The sequence below is a fragment of the Colletotrichum phormii genome (assembly GCF_030913505.1).
Source record: "Colletotrichum phormii strain CBS 102054 chromosome Unknown BDP81scaffold_15, whole genome shotgun sequence".
NCBI lineage: Eukaryota > Fungi > Ascomycota > Sordariomycetes > Glomerellales > Glomerellaceae > Colletotrichum > Colletotrichum phormii.
The window spans coordinates 796,690-812,853 of record NW_026851457.1 but is presented as its reverse complement, the minus strand read 5'-3'; the positions used below and the strand labels follow the sequence as shown (position 1 = coordinate 812,853).

The 16,164-nt window shown below is 53.6% G+C and overlaps 7 protein-coding genes across 7 annotated transcripts; 1 reads left to right on the top strand and 6 right to left on the bottom strand.

Moving 5' to 3' along the window:
* Positions 1-74: 74 nt before the first annotated feature.
* Positions 75-1,585, bottom strand: BDP81DRAFT_396390 (glucosamine-6-phosphate isomerase; the record flags this gene model as incomplete). The annotated part of the gene is made up of 3 exons (XM_060588183.1): positions 75-1,226; positions 1,298-1,330; positions 1,406-1,585. 3 exons carry the CDS (start codon positions 1,583-1,585, stop codon positions 75-77), a joined length of 1,365 nt encoding a protein of 454 aa, XP_060443026.1.
* Positions 1,586-3,367: 1,782 nt separating this feature from the next.
* BDP81DRAFT_432786 (uncharacterized protein) lies at positions 3,368-4,382 on the bottom strand. Its single transcript, XM_060590816.1, has one exon. The coding sequence runs from the start codon at positions 4,274-4,276 to the stop codon at positions 3,800-3,802; it is 477 nt and encodes a 158-aa protein (XP_060443025.1). The 5' UTR covers positions 4,277-4,382; the 3' UTR covers positions 3,368-3,799.
* Positions 4,383-4,533: 151 nt separating this feature from the next.
* Positions 4,534-6,315, top strand: BDP81DRAFT_324639 (hexokinase; the record flags this gene model as incomplete). The annotated part of the gene is made up of 3 exons (XM_060584902.1): positions 4,534-5,132; positions 5,192-5,770; positions 5,832-6,315. 3 exons carry the CDS (start codon positions 4,534-4,536, stop codon positions 6,313-6,315), a joined length of 1,662 nt encoding a protein of 553 aa, XP_060443024.1.
* Positions 6,316-6,568: 253 nt separating this feature from the next.
* Positions 6,569-8,303, bottom strand: BDP81DRAFT_432784 (zinc-finger of the MIZ type in Nse subunit-domain-containing protein). The gene is made up of 2 exons (XM_060590815.1): positions 7,024-8,303; positions 6,569-6,921 (listed from the first exon to the last, which is right to left on the bottom strand). Exons 1-2 carry the CDS (start codon positions 8,116-8,118, stop codon positions 6,697-6,699), a joined length of 1,320 nt encoding a protein of 439 aa, XP_060443023.1. The 5' UTR covers positions 8,119-8,303; the 3' UTR covers positions 6,569-6,696.
* A 621-nt stretch (positions 8,304-8,924) lies between these two features.
* On the bottom strand, positions 8,925-9,434 carry BDP81DRAFT_451627 (uncharacterized protein; the record flags this gene model as incomplete). The annotated part of the gene is made up of 1 exon (XM_060592646.1): positions 8,925-9,434. The coding sequence occupies one exon, from the start codon at positions 9,432-9,434 to the stop codon at positions 8,925-8,927; it is 510 nt and encodes a 169-aa protein (XP_060443022.1).
* A 43-nt stretch (positions 9,435-9,477) lies between these two features.
* On the bottom strand, positions 9,478-9,735 carry BDP81DRAFT_432783 (uncharacterized protein). The gene has a single exon (XM_060590814.1). The coding sequence runs from the start codon at positions 9,720-9,722 to the stop codon at positions 9,498-9,500; it is 225 nt and encodes a 74-aa protein (XP_060443021.1). The 5' UTR covers positions 9,723-9,735; the 3' UTR covers positions 9,478-9,497.
* Positions 9,736-13,614: 3,879 nt separating this feature from the next.
* Positions 13,615-15,495, bottom strand: BDP81DRAFT_58807 (uncharacterized protein). The gene is made up of 5 exons (XM_060596021.1): positions 14,883-15,495; positions 14,785-14,827; positions 14,651-14,730; positions 14,214-14,586; positions 13,615-14,165 (listed from the first exon to the last, which is right to left on the bottom strand). The coding sequence occupies exons 1-5, from the start codon at positions 15,263-15,265 to the stop codon at positions 14,070-14,072; spliced, it is 975 nt and encodes a 324-aa protein (XP_060443020.1). The 5' UTR covers positions 15,266-15,495; the 3' UTR covers positions 13,615-14,069.
* Between the last annotated feature and the right edge of the window lie 669 nt (positions 15,496-16,164).

The following is a 16,164-nucleotide window of genomic DNA, read 5'->3' as shown; positions in this document are numbered from 1 at the left end:
AAAGAAAAAAGAACAAAAGTCTCAAATATGCTTCCAAAATCACAAAACGAAAGAATAAAAGGGTGTCCCATCGTTCAAGCACCGACGGCATTCACCCGCGACATCATCTGCTGCTCCGGATTCGGTGTCAACCGCCTCGCGAGCGAAGGCTCAGGAATCCTCGACGCCATACGATCCGGAACCAACTCGGGCGTCACAGATCTACTAATCGAAGAAGTCTGCTGCTGCTGCTGTTCCGGGTTAGGTGTCAACCGTCCCGCAAGCGCAGGAACCCCCGGGATCCGCTCCGCCATTCTATCGGTGACGAGATCGGGCGTCACGGCGCGGAGTTGTTGCTCGGAGGGGGACTTTGTGCGGGAGGCCATGCTCTCGAAGACGAGCTCGATGTCGGGGGACGTGGAGCGCGAGCGGATTGGGTACTCTGTCGCCGGGGAGGCGCGGAGCAGACGCGAGGTTGTGGGTTGCGGGTGGAGGATTGTCGGTGTGTCGACTTCGTCGATGCGGGTTATGGGTATGGGGGCGGGGAGGGCCCGGTGCGGATTTTGGAGGGGAGGATTTGTTCGAAGCCTTGTTCGCGGGCTACTTTTTCGATGGATTTGAAGTACTGGGGTTTTCACTGGTGTTAGTCCTCTGGTTGGTGATGGTGGTGTAGGGGAAAGGAGGGAGGATGGGGGTCTTACCTTGACCGTCTTGACCTGCAGCTCAAGCGTCGCGTCCTCGTCGACGACGATCATGGGGTGAGGGTGCAGCTGGAGGCTCGACAGCGTCCACATGTGGTTCACACCTTGCTCGATACACCTCTGCAGCGCAAGCGCCTTCTTCGCGCCCAGGATGATGGCCACGACCTCGCGCGCCTCGAGGACAGTCTGGACGCCGACGGTCAGCGCGAGCCGGGGCACCTGGTCGACGTCGTTGCCGAAGAAGCGCGAGTTGGCCAGGATGGTGTCGTAGGCGAGCGTCTTGACGCGGGTGCGGGAGGCGAGGGAGGAGCCTGGCTCGTTGAAGGCGATGTGGCCGTCCTCGCCGATGCCCGCGAGGAAGAGGTCGATGCCGCCGACGGCTTTGATTTTGGACTCGTAGGCGACGCATTCGGCTTCGAGGTTTGGGTTTTGGCCGTTGAGGATGTTTACGTTTTGGGGGTGGATGTTTACGTGGGAGAAGAGGTGCTTCCACATGAAGGAGTGGTATGATTCTGGGTGGTCGCGGGGGATACCGACGTATTCGTCCTGGGATTTGTGTTAGGATGAGCTTCATTGAGGTGGTGTTACTCTAAGATAGGTATGAGTGGTTCACGTACCATGTTGAAGGTGATGACATTTTCAAAAGAGATCTATGGGTTCACAGACAAAGGTGTCAGTTACGATGTTCTTGATAGTGGTGTTAGTTGAGAGACACCGGGTCTTACCTCTCCAGCCTTGTACTTCTGAACAAGGATCTTGTATACACCGAGAGGACTGCTTCCCGTAGGCAGGCCGAGGACGAAGGGATGCGCCGGGGTAGGGTTGAAGTGCTTGATGCGATCAACGACGTAGTTGGCTACGTAGGCGCTGGCGGCCTCGGCATCGTCGCGGATGATGAGCCTCATCGTGGGGGTGGATGTGTTTATACGGATATGGAAAGGTACAACGCTACGATATGATACGAGGAAGTATAGGGCTGATGATGTTTAGACTTGCAGGTGTTTTCAGCTTTCGTATTGTGAGGACAGAGAGGGAAGATAGATACGAAGGCGGGGTCCAAAGATGAAAGGTGCCTTTGCTTATGAGGGAGCAATTACACCCAGGAAGACGGGCAAAGTTTTGCGGTTCGCCCACACTCCCCTCCTCGAGGGGGGTTCACCCCCTCCCCGGGCCTGTCTCGTCGCAAGAAGCCTGACATCACAGACTTTTGCAGCAACAGCCCCAAAGTCTGCTGAAGATTTCCCACCTTCAACCCCGTTTGTGTGGTGGAGGGGGATGGAACGTCACTGCTATCGGTGGTGTTTGAGGAGCAGAGTCCCACCACCAACCGGCCCGGCGGGGAGGGAACATAGTGTACATACATCATCAATGTTGCCCGTCACGGGGGTTTTTCTTTTTAATCGGCCGAGTTCCCTTTGAAAAGATTGGATGTCGAAGCGCTCTCGACTCAGGAACAGCGGAGTTGGTGTACCAAAAGGTAATGGTTTGACATGATTCATCAGCACGATTCTACGAATGAGAAGGAGAATCGGAACTGATGAGGAGTCTAGTGATGAGCAGTACCTTTGTGATCATCTTGTTGCAGGCAGACCTTTTTTAGACTCGAGTTGAGCCGAGCTTCCCCGGGTTTGCCGGGCCAGGGTCCGGGCATGTTCCTGTTTTCCCAGGCGGGGCGATGGTGGTGTTGAAGGAGCCATGTGGTCGGGTTCAATGACTCTCCAGCACCCAGAGCATGGGGGCCCAAGCTTGGAATAGCTGCCTTCTGAAGCTTCTATTGTGTGGATGTTTCGATATCAGCGCGCACGGGTGGGCGATGGTGGTCGCTTGTCGTTGACACACACGGCCGGTGTCCGTGAACTCGGGTCCTCCTTGGCTCTTGGGGTCCCTGAGCTTCCTGCAACCTGGCGGCTGACGATTGATTGCACGTCACTGCATGGTAGCATGGGGGTGGGTATCTTAGAGCCTAGAGGGATGCCGTGCTTTGCATGCAACTGATACGTGGGGACTGAAGCGAGCGATCTAACGTAACGGGCATGGTTGCCGTCGACCGGCCGGCTACTTAGTGTCGACCCTCCATATAGAGGGACGGATACATAATTGATGGGACCGCTCGTGCGGTATCTTGAATGGTTTGAGCTTGAGAGGTCAGCGGCGGCTCAGTCGTTGGTCAGTCATGTACCGGATTGCTATGAGACGTGGTGCAGTGGTAAAGGGCTCGGCATTGGTGGTGATGATTGGACGAGACAAGAGACAGGTTGGGAGAGGCAACCATGCAGGGCGGGTAGAGGAGAAGACGCCAATGCAACGGCGCGCATGGTAGTACATCGTCAAAGAGGGAAGCTTTCATGGTTCCTCATTTCCTGGTAAGGTTGTGTACGGAGTACGTTGTGATGGAGTCTTGAAAGATGTTGGTTGTTGCATGTAACTTTGGTAGTGGATCTTAACAATTCAGACAAAAGTGACAGAGTGGGGGATCGACCCTTCCTTGGGCTCCGAAAGCGCCGGAGTCGCTGTCCGTTTTCATCTGATGTGGTCAGCCACACCACACTCACAGCTTCCAAGTTCCCGTAACTATCAAAAAGCAACGTTACAACGGGGCAATTCTCTTTCCCCGATCCCTCACTCCATCCATTTTCACAGTCAACAAGCTCAACCTCAATTGTCAGACAGTGCCCGTCGCGTCTAGCAGACACCTATCTACCTTAGCTCAATCCATTGGGCTGGCTACCTTACCAATCCTGGGCGTCTTCCAGCGTGTCCCAGTGTTTCAGCACAGCACATCGTCTCTCCTAACTTGCTCCTATTCAATTGCCACCTGTGGCTGTTGTCTCAAGCGCATAGCGTACCTCTGGCCTCTGAGAAGTCTCTACCTGCCGTACACTTTCATCGTTGCATGCGCTCAACTCTCATCTATCGGTCAAGCTGAGGTTTCATTCCTCTCATACGCTCTCTCACTATCTTGTCTTTCTCTCTATCCCCTGCAATTCCCCAATAAGCCTTCTCAACCAACTACGAGGCAACGCGGGCTCTTCCCCCCTCCCGAATCCATCCATCCATCAACACGAGCTTTCGGCCCCCAAGTGAATGGGAGTGGATTGGAGCATCGAGCCTGGACTGAACTAGACCAGATGAACCAGCCCTTGGTATTCCCGCGTGTCGCCCCATCGCCTGTGCGACGTTGAAGACAACCTAGAAGACAACCTAGAAGACAACCTTCGGTCGTTCCCGCTCCTCACCTTGCCCACTACCTTGCTTCTCACTCCGCCTCTCATCCAAGACACCAAGACACATCGACCAACCTTCTGTTCAGTGACCCATTGGCTGCTGGCCGGTGTCGCCATCGCCCTTCTCTCTCCCGCCTGCCCTCCCCACTTTGTTGTTGTTCTTCCCACTGCTGTTCTTGTTGGATACGACGTCTCTGGCCGCCCATCACCGCCAACCCGAGCAGTAGAACGAAGGGGGGCCGGCAGGTTCCATTCACTGTTATTCTGCCCTCCGTGCGGTGCGCCAGTCACCCTCTCGGGTTGTGCCTGTCGATCCGTTACCAGTCCGTCTACCGTCCGCCGTGGAGTTCGTTTAAATGTTCGATCAGACATCTTTGCAACCCTCCACTACACTTACCTCTCACTGTTCCTCGCTCTCTCTCTCTCTCTCTCTCTCATCTTTCACTCTTACCATCTTACTCTTTCACCCATCTTAACGGCCTGTCTCCGGGGGACATGGCTCGTGCCCGATTCCGTTTATTTACAATCCGATACCTCGTCAGCTAGATGATCCGGCACCGATTGTGACTTCTCCGTTTCATTAAAAAAAAAAGTATCTTGATGTCATGCAGCCATATTCACCACCTACCATGGCCACGTTTCCAAAGTCTTTCCTAGCCGCCGTCGTCAAGCAGCTGCTCCGGGGCAAATCGTTGATTCAAGCCCTCCTGGCATTCTGGCTTACGCCCGTCTCAGGGAAACCGACAGATTCAAAGGTGGATTGCTGCACATCTGGGACGACGACGCCCTCAGGCCAAAGCATAGAGGAATACCTAAAGGAGGCAGAGCACCTACTCCTGGGTCCCCTACTCGACGATGGCCTGCTCGAGCTATCCAACGCCCTAAAGGCACAGTTCAGAGACAAGTTGCAAACGAGCATGGCCTGCATGCTCCCCTCGTACAACCATCAGCTCCCCGGCGGGCACGAAGTCGGTCAGTATCTGGCGGTGGACGTGGGGGGATCGACGCTGCGTATCGCGCTGGTCGAATTGCGGGGTCGAGACGCCGTGGGCCGGGAGAGCGAGATCGTACGGATGAGTTCGTTCAAGATCGACAACGACATTAGGAACTTAGAAGGCATGGCGTTCTTCGACTGGATGGCCGAGAGGATACGGGACATGGTGTCACAGGATGGACAGGACCCTTCACGGTCTATGCCCATGGCCCTGGCATGGAGCTTTCCCATCGAGTAAGTCCTCATCGTGTCCTTGGAACTGGTTTGATCGTACAAGACTGACCACTGCAAAGACAAACATCGCTAAAAGGCGGCCGCATCCACGGCATGGGCAAAGGCTTCCTCGCCGCCGAAGGCCTTATGGGCCAGGACCTCGGCGAGGTAATCGAGACCGCCTGCGCGGCAAAGGGCATGACGGGCGCCCGCCTGCGCGTCATCCTCAACGACGGCGGCGCCACGCTCCTCTCCCAAGCCTACGTCCACCCGGCCACCCGCTTCGGCCTCATCCTCGGCACCGGCGTCAACATCGCCGCCCACCTCCCCGTGTCCCTGATCAGCAAGCCCAAATTCGGGGACCGTCCGCAGGAGTGGTGGAACGAGGCGCGCGACGTCATCGTCAACACGGAGCTCGGCATGTTTGGCGGCGAGGGCGTCCTCGGCGTCACGCGCTGGGACGGGCTGCTGAAGCAAGGGCACCCGAGGCCGGATTTCCAACCGCTGGAGCAGATGGTTAGCGGGTACTATCTCGGCGAGGTGGTGCGGTTTGCGTTGATCGAGGCGATTCGGACGACGGGTGTGTTTGGGGGTGTGGTGCCCAAGTCGCTTGATGAGCCGTACTCTTTGAAATCCGAGACGATTTCTGCTATTGAAGGGTACTTGACTTCCACACAACCCAACTGTTGTAATGAGCATCTTTGCTAACTCTTGTCACAGAGATACTTCGCCATCATTATCATCCTCTATCGACCTCTTCATCGCGCAACATCCCTCATCTCACACCCCCACATCATCAGACCTCTCCGCCCTCCGCAGCCTAGCCTCCTTCGTCTCAAGGAGATCAGCCGCCATCATCGCAGCGTGCATACACGCCGTATGGTCCCTCCGTCTCGAGGCGCTAGCCGAAGAAAGGGCGACGAAGAAGACGACAGCCTCAAACCAAGAGGCAACGCAACAGGAAGAGGAGGCGGAGGCGGAGCTTCACCAGAGAATAGAAAAAGAAACATCCCTGGCGCGAACAATGGTCGCCTACAACGGTAGCGTCATCGAGTGCTACCCGGGCTACCTGGCAATGTGCCAGACGTACGTCAACGCGCTGGTCAACAGGAGCGACAGGAGCGTCGAGCTCGTGCCGGCGAAGGAGAGCTCGTTGTTGGGGGCTGGCGTCGCGCTGGCGAAAGCTTGTGATGGAACTGCGTAAAGGGGGGCCGAGGGGTTCCTCACGCAGCACCACTCAGCCCCGAGAGTGTGCCGTGTGTGGATTGGAACCTGGGAGGAAGATATAGATGAAGGATTTGCGCTTTTTGGGAAGCATAATTTTCTGACAGCGCGCGTACGCATGCATGGCAAGGAGTCAAAATGTGGTTTTGTCAAACGTATATAATTATAAAGCAGTCCATTTAGCTCAAACATCAGTGTCGGTGAATTTTCATCTAATTGTTGAATATTTGGGGGGGGGGGGGTATCATCACTTCGTTTCCTGTATCTCTCACACTCTCCGCTCTCTGTCTATCGTCCCAGATAGGCGCATTTCAGAAAGCCAGATCTTGCTCGCCGCAACATGAACAGCATCGGCACGCCCTCACTCTTCGTCATCATCGACAATATCCTCCACCTTGCGCCTCTTCCTCCCCGCCGAACGACCCTGCCGCTTCACCACCCGCGGCTCATCATCATCTCTGTTTCCCTCCGAGTTGTCGTCCTCTCGCTCTTCTTCCTCCTCCTCCCGACGGCGTTGCTGTTCTAAAGCGCGCTTCATCTTGCGCAGGATGACTGGATCCTCATAGACGTCCGTGAGAGTGATTTCCTTTCGTGTTTCACGTTAGTGACCACAGTGTTCTCTTCTGGAAAGTAAAGCCCTAAAGATGTGGGCGTCACCTCGTCGTCGAGATTTGCAAATAAAACGTACCTTGGAACAGCCAGCCACGGGACACTGCGCGCGATGGCCCGGCGACCTACGCAGGAACTCTGTAATCGCCGCCTTTTCAAACGTGTGGCTGCACGCGTTGTTGCTGACGGGGTTCTGGAACAGCTGCATGGACAACGGACACCTGTACTCCCTATTCTCTCCCGCAATAACGAGATCATCGTCGCTATCGTCTGCCTCCGCAGCTGCGGCCGGCTCGCCATTGGCATTTCCATCGCCCCGGGACACGACGGGCACGACGGGGTTCCCAGCATCGTCGAACCAGCGCTTCGCGTTCGGCAAGGAAACCTCGGCGTCGCCGTGCGCGGCGTCGTGCCACAGCTTCTTGAAGGCCGCGTAGTCGTTGTTGACGGCGTAGCGCTGGTAGGCCGTCATGCGCTCGTACTCTGTCAGCTTCTCGGCGCGCTGCTGGCGGAAGATGTCGATGACGGAGTACTCTGGCGGCGGCGGCAGCACGCTCTCGTCCGCCGCGTCGTTGTTCTCCTCATCCGGGTCGCCGCCGCCGCGGCCATTGGCTTCTGCCCGTGTGCGCCCGCCACGCTGGAGAGGCGCCTGTTCGGGGAGCGTTTGGAAATAGTTGACCGTGTCCGCGAGTGCAGCCTTTTCGTCGAGGAGCTCCGTCTGCCTGTCAATCAGATCGCGCAGCGCGGCCTCGGCCTCGGCCGTCAGGCGGGGCACTTCTTCGTCCAGCGAGGCGGTATGCGCCTCGATGTCGAGCTCGCGCTGGGGCTTTTCCTGGCTGTCCAAGTCCGTCTTGCTGTCTACGCCCTGCGACTGTGACTCGGCGCGCTTCTCGGCGAAGCGGGCGAGGGCCTCGTGCCGTGTGCGGACGGCGTCGTTGATGCCCACGACGGAGAAGCCGAGGTGTCGTATCGAGGCTTTCAGGTGGTTTTCGTAGCGGTGGACGTCGCGGCTGTTGGAGAGGTCTGCGATGGCGCGCTTCGCTTCCGCTGTGAGCGGACAGGAGAGGGGTTCGTATTCTGGGAGGCGGTTCTGGGAGCTGGAGTTGTCGTCGTCTTCGTCATCGGCGATGCGCCTTTCCGGGCGGCGTTGGCCTCTGCGGCTTAAGACGGGCATCTTTGTCCGGGGGTGCTCGGTGGTTGGTGTCGCTGTGTCTAGATATTTGAATTGGAGGACAAGTGCAGAGGGGAATGATTCAAATGGAGTAATTGCTTCCTTGGGCGATCGTGGATTCCGGGTATCACCAGGCTGGAGGATGGGAAATTTCGTGAAAGTGGCCAAGCGGGAGACGCGATTGACGTGCTGGGGCGCGTCAGTGGGTTAAAGAGGTGACAGGTACGTACCGTCCGGGGTTCCCTGATCGCGGGGGTGGTCCCTACAGCACCTCCCGTCGCTTCCAAACAACGTCGTCCTTATTCTTACCTTAGGTATTGCGACTTCCTTTCTTTGACCTTGCTTCATGAGTTTCGTAAGAACCACGCAGGATTATAATTCTAAGAGGGGCAACCCAGCTTTCAAAAAAACATGTCTCCCGAGTTTGTTCGTTTTCTCTGCATTCTCGCGAGTTTCCTCAGATGATAACCATGCGAGCGCCCATGACAATGGAATACTCTCCAAAAACAACTTTGGTGATAATGCTTTAGGAGGTCATTGCCAGTGAGAAAGACAGATGTTCGCCTTCGATGGTGACAAATCGCCTCGATTTGTTTCAGTCTCACAAGATCAATGACTTTTTATCCAGTTTTTTCATCTTACCCAAGGTAGTCAGTCCATGTGCCTCTCTTTCTTCGACGTTCTCAACAATTCAGGGTGCATCATGGACAGCAGCCAATGCACGACCATTTCCAACGGTACCTCCCAACGTTACAGGTCCACCATGAAGACACCCTCGTCCAATCACCAAGTGACCAAGCACCTGATGTCTAAGCACTACCCCTCTGGTCCTCGTACGCCTGATCCTCCTCCTCCCGCTCCTCGGCCACCTGAGTCTGATATTGGTCCCGCGGAGGGCTTGTATGAGCATCTTGAGCCGTATCCTCCGCGTCCTCCCTGCTTATCGGCTGTATACCACGGCCATGGAATGAGATGGTACCCTCTACCGTATACTTCACACGCCAACGTTTATACTCTTCCAGCGTCCGTTTGCACTCCTTCCACGGCCATTCTCTCATGCAGCGGAGCCTGGCCTTGCCGTCCGGCGTCACCCCAGCGGTGAAGTACGTGCTAGCTGGGAGTATACAGTTCTTGAGAAAGTGCCCTGCACGTAGCTTGAGCACCTCTCCCGTGAACAGTTGAGAGCCGTCCTCTCGGTACCAGTCGTTGAATACAGCGTTTCCGTCTCCGTCGACGTGGCCCACCTCTATCTGCTCTTGGTAAAGGGTCTTGTTGCGGGCGGGGTAATCAAAGTCGAGGCCACCGTTTGATCCGCTCATTTTGTTGGTATTTCTGTTTGGTTCTTGTGTTGTTCGTTGTCTAGTTCGTTGAGAGTTCGTTACTTAAATTTGTATTGGTCTCGCTATGAGCGTTTTGATGTAGGCAAGCGCCAGTGGAGTATTTAATATGTCCTCTTCTATTCTATGGTCTCTTTTGTAAAAACCTCGAAGATCGTAGCTGCGTCGACAACAGTCGAAATCCTTTCTTCCGGGCGGCCTTCTCTGAAGTCGGCATTCCCCTTTCAGGGGTTTGATACCACGACTTGCCTCGCAACCGAGTACTTTCATTCAGTCTTTGGACGAAACCTGAATAGTTGATGCTCAAATGTAGAGATCGCTCTAAAAGATTGATCGATTAAAACAAGTGGCAGAGAAATAAAGCGGAGCATCGCTGATGTGTGGCGGTCTCTCCCTTTGCTCCACGACTTGAACAACAAAGCAGTCGTTGATACAGGGCTTTTCTTCCAAACATCTTCACTCCACAAGGTACTTCAAGATCAAATTCCATCTCAAGCATAGGTCTACTATACAGTTGTGCTCCACTTGCGATATTGGCCGTCCATCTACCTCGTCGAACCGGGTATCGGCCGCTAACATCCCATGGCCAACTTAACATCTTACCATGCATGGCGTTTTGTTATAGCGAAGCGCGACTTCCGGATGAGACTGTACTTAATAAAAAAGGAAGAAGCGTTGGCTGTGATTAGTCGGAGGAAAAATTTGCGTCTTATCTTCGCTAGTAGAATCCCTTCAGCGTCCAAGGTGTGTATGCAAAACACATGAGATATCGAGTCTGGTCTGCGGACGGGAGTGAATATGGATGGAATATACCGGAACTGCCAGCGTGTATACACACATTTGGCCTGAACCAGTAGCCCTTATCAGAAGTCTAGTGCCTTCCCATCATAACAACAAATATCGGGCCTGGTGACCGAATGGTGAACGTCGTGAAGTGCTGACTAGTAGTCCGTGATGCTCCGTACTTTTCAGGATTCCGGCGTTCGAACCTCGGTCGGCTCCTGTTGTTTTTGCTTTTTTGATTTGTATGAATCATCCGCGTTATTCTCAAGTCCCAATTACTCGACTGGCTTTGCCATCATAGAAGGAGTCGGCAAACAGGTAATGTACGCTGGCCTCGCCACCATTCCGTTCGGGATTCCGATGCTCCAAGAGTGTTCATGTCCAATGAGCATGCCATGTGTACTAGGTCGACCACTCGCCCGACATTGGTCGCTTCGACTGTTCGTCTTGGAAACAACAAAAATAAATCATTATTTCCCTTCCCCCGAGAAACACATGCTCTAGCCTCAGAGTTGACCCCGAGAAATGCTCCTTCGACCCAGCTATCTTCAGCGTCCAATTGTAACTCAACGTTGAGCCTCCCCCATCGGCAGTAATGTGGTCCTTTTCTCATCTTGCAACAGCGGATGGGTATAGCGCAGCATTGCCTCAGACGTTAAGGGGGTAGAGAGGGTTCTTGCCACTTGGGCTATGAGTTCAATGCTGTTCTCAAGCTTAGCTGTGCCACTTGGACAGGTAAGCTTCTAGAAAATTGGAATAGAACTCATTACAAGATCTTGACAAAGACAAAAGAAATTTATACCCGGTCTGCAGTCTTTAAGTCTGACGCCAAAGAATTAATCATGTCTTTGGACTTGGCTGTGCAAAGACACATATTCAGGACCAATGCTGTAGCACTTTTTAAAAGGTCAAGAAGCTCATACTCTCAAAATGGAAATCCTTTGTTCTTACCGAACGCAGCGTAGCTTCGCATCTGATGCAGTTCTATCATTGAAAGAGTTCAACCTCCGAACACGGGTATCAATGTGCAATCACCTATCTAGTCTTAGGTTATTCCTTAAAATCAATGAGAACAGGGCCGTTCGGCATCTTCCTAACCGCCTCTAAACGTATTCATGACTAGGCAGTCACGAATACGCCAATAATAAAGGACTTCTCGGTATCTACTCGAGCGCGATCGAACATATTCGTAATTACTTGGCCATGAATACGTAAATGATGACCGTGATTGACGGACAAACGATGCGGGATTACTTGCGATTAACTGCTTAAAGAGCTCTTTGGAACCGACTTGGTAATACAGGTAGCGAGCGAGTCACTTTAAGAAAGACCTTTGCCACGTGTAATTGCGCTCGTGCTGCAACAACTTGACGATTGCCTACATTGCCGGGATGAGGTCCAAATTGCCTCGATGAACGGCCTTATATACCTCTCCTTAAACACTTCATTCCTCTTCACAATGTCACCAAGGGTGCATCGATCTTGCCAAGTATGGTAATGTCTGGTAGTCATTTCTATTTCATCTTCAGCCTTTAAAGGCCTCCTTCATCCCACTTATTCGTTCTATGTACATGGGCTCATCTTCATCCTATCCAAAAATGGACGTTCGCCAACCCCGGCGGAGCCCACTCCAGATCCAGCATCATACACTCGTAGATATCTCTTCCTCCCCCTAAAGACACGTTTTGCTACACCTTGTAACCCAAAATGACCCCAATTTGTATGGTAAGAAAATGCTGCGCAAATGCCAGATAAAAAAGCCGATAAATCATATCTCATATCCCTTTCCATATTTCCCAAATTTCCCCTCTTCATTACCACTCATCTCAGAATTCATTTCCCTTCTTTCTCCCTTTCATTGTCGTAGTCTCAGCCGAAGCCTTGGCATAACGCTCTCAAAATCGCAAACCAAAAGTGCGATGGCGCTTTCTTGCGTAAATAGTTTTTGTCGTGGTATCTCAGTGTAAATGCGATGGTAGATAGTAATTGCAGCAGAGCAAAAAGTCCCATGTAAAACGGCGAGTAGATCAGTTGTCGACAATCTCGTCGGAGCTGCTACTACTCGACCCAGACGTCACACTCATGCTCTGGCGCGCGACGTGCACCAGCCTGTAGATGCCGAATGCGACGAGGGCGAGGACGACGAACAGCACGATGACGATGATCGCGATGACGTCATTTTGCTTGACCATGGCTGCTGGCTAAAGACTGTGCGTCCTTTTTGGTCTATCGTGTTGTGGTTTTTGGGGAGTTTAAACGTCAGGTCTGAGGTGAGACTGACGGAGCTCCAACGGCCGCGATGATTATTTGGTGGGGGTGTTGGAGTGAACCGGCGCCGATGTGGAACGGTGCGGGGACAGCTTGTGTGGAGAGCCGGTGGTGGCTGGGAGGAGGACAAAGAGACACGGAGGGTCTGGGCGGAGACGCCGTGGAATGTGGTGGTCTCGGGAGGACGATTGAGTTTGGTGGTATCTTTCAACGGTCCGAGGGAGGGATATTGTCTGTGTCTTTGGGATGGATGGCCCGTTAGACAAGTGCCCTCGATTCGAATTCCAGTTGGAGTTTGGAACGTGAGGGTGAAGTGAGATTTCAACCCGCAAATGAGCAGCTCAAGTCCTTGCTACGAATTCGTCAAGTGCCGAATTGTATGGATCCGAGATGTGGGTAAGATTGGCGGTAGATACCCAGAGTGGACAATGGAATTGTTCACTCAGTCGAGGTTGATGAGAAGAGGAGGGAATTAAAAGGTAAAAACCCCGTGGTCAGTAATGAACCCTTTTCGCAACGATGATATGCAATGTATCAGAGAAAAAGAGAGAATGGGAGTGGTGAGGAATGCAGCGCGGGCAAGCCTCACGTTAAAAAGAAGCGTTGCCCCGCCACCAGCTTTCCCAAGCTGTCGTCCCCCCCCAGCCGCAAAACCGAAAGTCAATAGAAATGCGAGAGGCTGGGTCGCGCCGCACCACCAAACCACCACCACCCCTGGGCAAAAAAATCCGCGACAACGCTACCGGCAGCTTTCAGGCTCTCCCACTCGTCCAACCGCCTGTGATGCAGGGATGTAAAGCTGCTTTTTAGTGGAGTAGGTATCCCGACGGGCTTGCTGTCGACGTCCTCCACTACCCAACCTCGCGGACTCGCAACATGCAGGTTTCTTACCCTTGTCGCAGTAAGCCTCTCTGTCTTGGAGGAGAGGTCGGATGTACATTTTCCTGTGAAGTTGTATGTATCGTGACCTTGGCAGACCCGGATGCGCTACTCGGGCTCGACTGAGCTGTACCTGCATCGTACCTGGATCTAGCACTCGGCAGCTTCCGCGTGATGACATGGATAAAGTGCCCTTCACAAATTTGAGACCATGGTTTTGCCTGGTATGAGGCAATGGAGGAGAGCTCTGTCGTACTATATGAGGCCAAGAGGTTCTTCCCAACTCAGGCTGCAGTTACACGTTGGGGATATATCCGTAGGAGGATCACCGTCCTCTACAACAAAGGGCAATTCATGCACCAGCTGCGGCAATTGAGATGTGAACTTGCGGTTTTCTTTTTCTTCCGAAAGTACGAAGCGACATCGTAAAGCACACTTCCTCCCGCTAATTCGGTTGTAAACGGATAAAGCAAGCCCGCCACAGTCCGGATCCTCGTCGCCCCAGACCTGATTTAGGTACGGTCTACTGAGACTTATTCCGAGGACTGAAAATGTGCAAATAGAACAACGAGCAGAGGCCAAGCCAACGGCGCTCGAGAGCCTGCTGATGATATCAGATGTATCACGAGCCCAAACGCCGATCCCTTCCCAAAAAATTCCACGTACGGCACCCTTTTTTTCGGTGTTCTACATCTTAGCCTCGGGCGCGGCATCAAGCCCCGGAAGATCGGCGTCAGGTCCCGCCTTGATGATGCGAATGTGCTTTTCGTAGAATTGCAGCATCTAAGCATCCGTCAGTATCGTCATATGCTGAAATGCTTGGAACCATACCTTTTGAGGGCACCGCTTATACACCACCTCCTTAGGATGCTTAGTCTTCTGGCCGTTTCGCCAGTTGAGGTAGATGATAATAGAGCCCGACTCTTCGTCCTCGCAGGCATCAATCGAATCGACGTCGTCTTCCCAGCTGCCGCTGGGCAATGTCCAGGCCTTGGCTTTGGCCTCCTTTGCTGATAGGGGAGGGGTAGATTCGGCGGGGTGACCATTGCGCTTGCCTCTCTTGCTGCTCGCTGGTGGTGTAGAAGACGAAGCACTGGGACGGCCGCGCTTCTTCGTGTTCTTGGCCTTGGTCTTCTCCTCAAACAGCGCCTCGCGTCCACCGAGCTTCCGAAGGTATTCTTCCAAGATCTCTGATGCGCCTTCCCTGCGAGCGTGTCAGTAGTGATACCCAGGTTGGCATTGATTGCAAAATCACAGTCTGAACTTACTTCAAGCTGTCTTCCGGTTCCCAGGTCTGATCTGATTTCTTAGAGTAACCTTCCCACTTCACACGGAAGTTCACGGTGCCCTACAAAAACGCGTTAGTACCGAGGCGCCTTGCCAACAGAAAAGGAGCACTTGCGTCGTCGGAAGCCAGATGGTCAAGAATCTTCTCGACAACGTATCTATGGCAGGTCAGCCCCCTCGTTCCAGCGAAGCTGTTGGGTGTGCGTGACGTACTCATCAGCCTCCAAATCATCGTCTTCATCGCCTTCCTCTTCCTCCTCGTCGGCCACGACAGAGTGTGCCTTAGCAGGCTTAGCCGCCTTAGCAGGCTTAGCTGCCTTAGCAGGCTTAGCCGCCTTAGCAGGCTTAGCCGCCTTAGCAGCCCTCGCAGGCTTGGTGGCGCTGCCGTTCAAGTCGCCGGATATCATGGGAATGTCTTCTTCGCTCTTAGCTTCGCTGACGTCGTCTCGGTATTCCGCGGATCGGCTCTTCGCGCGCTTCTCCTTCAGCGGGATGGCGATCTCGCCGCCGGCGTCGGACATCTCGTCGTCGCTAATAGCTACAGGGGTTGTTAGCTTTTTGGGCTTCTTTCCCTTGTTCGCTTTGCGACGCGCCATTGTGACGTTGTATGGAGAATCGGTGTAGGATGCGTGTCGTGAAGTGTGTTGTCGCAATCTCGACGCGACTTGGCTAGTGCCACGAGGGGTGAAGTTCGAAGAGGTGAGAACTTACCGGGAGGCATTGTGTAGATAGTATATATTCCGCGGGGTATATGCAGCTCATCTAGGCAGTAGCAGTCTCGATGGGCGCAAATGGAAGGATGCGCAAGGCGAAAAGTGGAAGGAAGCTGTGTTGCGCTGCCCAAGAAACTACGCGCCAGTGCCGGAAGCTACCCCAGCTTTTGCATAACGCTGGACAAAGAGGCTGGAGCAGATTCACATCACAGCCAATTGTGGCGTTTTGTCATCACGTGAGCTCCAAGCCACAATCCACTTCTCCGGATGGGAGGGGAAAGAACGGATACTTGCCGCCACCAATTCCGGCTTTCCTTCCTCCCAGCCCGGGAGCCCCCATCCTCTGAGCATCCACCCACTAACGGGAGAAGGAGCTCATGTGGAGCTCCGAACCGGTGGACCAAGCTCCAACCTGGAAGGTCCGTCTTGAATCCTCCTCCCGTCTTTGGTGACTTGATTATCAAGACATTTTAGACAGGCAGGCACGGTGGGGCACTGTTTTGTCAACGCTGGGAAGCAACCTAACTTTTCTCAGCTGGACGTACCCAGATCAAGCTTTTGGGACTGGTAGCACGCACTTTTGAGTCTTGTTTTATCGCACAGATTCAGAGCAAACAACAACTGTCTTTCTCCCGCTCCGGATGTTGACTCTGCTGATTGTTCACACCTCGCGATGTCTTAATCGCTACGATAATGACGTGGCCTGCAGTTGATAAGTTAATCATCGTTATCTTCGAGTTGTCAGCTTTCTCGACATGCTCTATATTCGCAAGATGATCTCG